This window comes from Heptranchias perlo, chromosome 20, assembly GCF_035084215.1.
Source record: "Heptranchias perlo isolate sHepPer1 chromosome 20, sHepPer1.hap1, whole genome shotgun sequence".
NCBI lineage: Eukaryota > Metazoa > Chordata > Chondrichthyes > Hexanchiformes > Hexanchidae > Heptranchias > Heptranchias perlo.
In genome coordinates, this window is record NC_090344.1 from 27531293 (window position 1) to 27535768 (window position 4476).

Consider the following 4476-nt stretch of genomic DNA (forward strand, 5'->3'; position numbering starts at 1 on the left):
AACCGCATTCCCACGGGTGACACTGAGATGGGGCCTATTTTTATCAACTATTAAAGTTGACGTTGGGTCCAAGAAATAAAAGTGACTAAAAAAGCAAAATAGGAACTAATAATGTGATGTGGTTCCAGTTTCTTTTAATTTTGTGATGAAGAAATAAAGGTGTCAAGGGGGAAAAAAGCAACAATTTCAAAGCAACCAAACAAGAAGTCCGGGGGCGAATTGTGGAGCTGTCGTTGGACCCAGTCTCACTTTTTTTTTTCTTCTTTTTTTGTCGTTTGACCCAGTCTCACCTTTTTTCTTCCATTAAAAACAGGCCCATCTCCGTGTGAGCCGTGCGAATGCTGGTTTATGTTCCGGAGCCCGTGGGCCTCGGACTGTGCCTCAGGCTGATTGGAACAGACAATTACTGCCAGTTAACAGCGCTGCGATAAAAAGAGGGAGTCGGTTTTCTACTCTCACTTACCTGGGAGGGTTTGTTAGTTATAATGGAGGGTTTGGGGATTCTTGGTTTGTTACTTGTTGTAATCTGTTCAGCTCAGCCGCCCTCTCTCCTTTTCCCCGCCGATAAATGTTGGCTGTCTCCCAAAAACCGCAAAGACTGCGGATTTCCCGGAATTGAAGCCAGTGAGTGTGTGCAGAGAGGCTGCTGCTTTGATGCGGGGAACCGGGATGCACCGCCGTGTTTCTATTCATTGGACAGACTTCCAGGTGGGTGTATTCTCAGTCCGTTTATGTTCTGGGCCAGGACTTTCCAGGTTCACCCGCAATCTCGCTGTTTCCCTGGACAGTTTCCTCTTTCTCCTTCCTGTCATACAACGTCAGTTTGAATTTCAAACCTTTCCAGTCCGGAGAGTGGAAATGGTGGTGTGATTGAGAGTCTCTAATCCCGCAGAGTATAATTGATTGTGGGATTGGGGGCTGGTAATCAAACAGAAAGGGAAATAGTTAATCGGCCTTTGACGCAATAGCTGCAGTTAAAATCATTCCACCGTTGCTCGGTGACTTGGGACTCACACTGGTTGAATTCTGCCACGTGTAATTGTCCAGCTAGTTGGGGGGGAGGGGCAGAGTGAATGAGCCCCGGCCCCTGCTGCCACTGACCATTTGAATTTGATATTTAATTTCTATCGGCGATGCGAGCAATTTTAATCCAAGCAGCGTGGTGACGAGCTGTAATTGGTCAACTGGTTTCCATTAGACAGATAAGGGGACGGGATAGAAACTGAAACATGGATGGGGTTTGTCCCCTTCCCTGTAACGGTTCCCTTGACCCTCCCCGTGGGTCAACTAACCGCCTTTCATTGACTCTCTTGCAGTCTGCACCAAGGATGGGCAGGTCCTCATCGCTATCTCCAAGGATTTGACGCTGCCTCCTGTAAACCTGACAACGGTCCATCTGAAGGATGGAGACGGAGCTGAGTGCAGTCCGACCATGGCCTCTGCAGACACTGTGCTCTTTCAGTTCGCAGTCACTGAATGTGGCGCTACTCAGCGGGTAGGTATTGCGGGCTGGGAGTCCCATCAATGGCTCAGTTCGGGACTGATGGTCTTCTGTCTCTTGCAGCTGGATGGGGTGAACATCCTGTATGAAACGGATGTGTTGGGTGAGTTTGAGATCTTGGATGGCGCTTTGGGATCGGTGACCAGGGACAGCCCTTTCAGGTGAGAATAGGAGCACATTCAGCGGGTAGAGACAGTGAGGACCTGAATTCTCCAGCCGTGTCCGTTCTCTTGCAGGCTCCATGTCCAGTGCAGTTACAGGGGAAGCCAGGAGTCTGATCTGCAGGTGAAGCCCAGAGTTTACACCCTTTCTCCACCACTGCCTGCTACTGAGGCCGGGATCCTGCTTCTGGAGCTGAGAATAGCGAGAGGTAATGAGTGCTCGCTGATAGTAGTGTCCAACTTCAGGCTCTCTCCAAATAGTGCCCACCCTTCATTTTTCTCTTTTCAGATGGTGGCTACCGGAGCTGGTACGTGGCCAGTGACTACCCGATCCTGAGTGTGCTCCGGGACCCCGTGTTTGTGGAGGTTCGTGTTCTGAACCGGAACGATCCGTCCCTTGTGCTGCTGCTCAATGACTGCTGGGCGACCCCCACTGCCGAGCCGTATTCGGGGCTCCGATGGGACCTCCTGGTGGAGAGGTAAGGGATCGAGTGAGGGGGCTTGTGGCAGTGTGGGGATTGGGGAGGGGGCGACATGGGCGGGGATTAATACAGAAATTGTTACTTCAGTCCGGGTTAGTGATTGGGGAAATATTCCTTCGAAGTTGCTATTTTGTTCCAGACGCTGGTATAATTGGTTTGATGTAAACCTATAACCGTGTGACTCCCCCTCTGTCTCTGTTCCAGGTGCCCCTTTGCTGGTGATAACTACAAAACCCGCCTAATCCCGGTAAACGCTGCTTCCCATTTGCTGTTCCCAACTCACCATAATCGTTTTGCAGTCAGCACGTTCGCTTTCTGGGACCGAGTTTCGGGCCGGGCTCTGTCCGGGGAGGTGAGTTTCCTTCAGTGCTTCTTTCCCGGTCACTCGGTATCACTTGTTCCCTGGCTCTGAAGTGAGCAGGCCCCTGTTCGGTTGGCTGTAGAAGCATTAATCTGCTGACTGTAACCTGTGGGATTGACCATACCGCACTGTCCCTTTGCAGGTTTATTTCCACTGTAGTGCTGAGGTTTGCTACCCTTCCACCCGAGAGAACTGCACGACTCCCTGCAGCCCCAGTAAGTACCTGCGATCTGAATAGAAACTAAACGCTGATGGGGAGGGTTGGGTGTGACATCTGGACCTGGGGCTCCCTCAGCAAGGGGCTGAACACTGGGCACAGGGTGAATGTCCCGAATCTGGCGGTTCTGGGAACTTGTCCAGTTCCATTCGGTGCAGGTTTCCATTCGAATAGCAATCTAGGGCAGCGGGTCTGAGCACATCTTGCACCAGGTCAGTAATTGTGAACGATGCTCTGATCCTTGAGCTGGCATGACTGAGGTATTTTTGGTCCCTTGCTACTTGCCCGGATGCTGAGTTGCCCTACTTGCCGACCCCTGAGGAGCAGAATCCTCCCATTGTTGGCACGGGTTTGTTCCACATCCGGTTCGGAATAGTCCACCCTTGGCCTTGGAGAACATTAAAGCAGCATCTAACTATCATCATTCTGACACTGGGAATTCAGGGTGGAACCGAACGGATGTCCCAGGGCCGGACACCTGGCCAATTGAGTGTCTCATAAAACTGCGGGTCAAAGTAGTGCATCAAACATTGTCTCCTACACCAGGAGACCAGACTGGCCATTGTGGCAGCAGCAATTGCGAACTCTGCTCAGTTTGCACGTCCTTCTGAGAATCCGTTTGGTGAGAACCGGATGGAATTATAGCCGGAGCTGCAATCTCCAAACTCTGTCCGGTACCCAGGGCCCTGATGTGTTTTGCATGAGGCCATCTGATTCAGGATTTCCAGACAGATGAAGATTTAATCATTCACCATGAACTCTTGTCTCATTCTCTCCTTCGCCCCAGAGAGGCGAAGAAGCGCCGATAACCGGTCTGGGGCCTTGGTGACCGCTGATGGACCCATCCTTTTCCTGGAAGGTGAGGCGAGATTGGCTGCTCTGATCCACCAGGATGAGAAAGGTAAAGCAGGGCGCTCCACCTGTGTCTAGTGATGGAGTAACTGGTGCCCATCTAACCCTGGCTTCTCCCCACAGATGCTGCTGTTGATTCCCCCTTCCGTGTTCCTGGATTAGCGGTTGGGGTAGCGCTGCTCTCCGTGGCCCTGTTGGTCGGGACTGTTGCTATATGGAAAATGGAGCAGGGCCGCAGGGTGGACTCCGAGTGCAGCTCCATGGAACTGTAGATGTCTGTTGGATAATAAAATCCTGTTATTGATGATTCTGGTCTCGTGTTATCTTCCAAATGCTCGCTGGGTTGTACTCTTTGCAGTAAGTTAACTTGGTGTCTGGTTTGAGAATTGTTTTGCTGCAGCCAACAATTGCAACATCCCCAATTCGGAATGAGATCCGGGTCAAAGCTGTGGTGGGTTTGTCGTAAAATGGTGTCGGGAAGGAATGACTCGTTCCCTTGCCTCTAACTCTGATCCTGTGGGTTGGTCCTGGGCCCATATTTCTGGAATTGCTTCTTCCCTGAGGGCATCGATTGACCAGTTTGCCCAGCCAGGAGAATGTTGGGCTCTCTCCTTGCACGACCACTGGCTGCTGGTCGCTCAGGCTACAGGAACAGGAGCATAGACGAGATGATTGCGTGGCTACAGGGATGGTGTCGGAGGGAGGGAGGAATTTAAATTGCTGAGCCTTTGGGACCGGTTCTGCGGAAGATGGGATGGGTAACACCGGACCAGGACCGATGTCCTCATGGGGGCTGTTTGCTAGTGCTGTTGGGAAGGTTAAAACTAGAATGGCAGGGGGATGGGAACCAGAGCAGGAAGACGGAGGAGGGGTATTCAATATTTAGGAAGGAGGTGGGGTAG

At 51.5% G+C, this 4476-nt stretch overlaps 1 protein-coding gene across 1 annotated transcript; it reads left to right on the forward strand.

Moving 5' to 3' along the window:
- Positions 1-476: 476 nt before the first annotated feature.
- Positions 477-4268, forward strand: LOC137335999 (zona pellucida sperm-binding protein 4-like). Its single transcript, XM_068001501.1, has 9 exons — positions 477-708; positions 1317-1495; positions 1565-1662; positions 1738-1871; positions 1952-2141; positions 2349-2496; positions 2648-2720; positions 3510-3623; positions 3698-4268. The coding sequence occupies exons 1-9, from the start codon at positions 486-488 to the stop codon at positions 3844-3846; spliced, it is 1308 nt and encodes a 435-aa protein (XP_067857602.1). The 5' UTR covers positions 477-485; the 3' UTR covers positions 3847-4268.
- Positions 4269-4476: the final 208 nt, after the last annotated feature.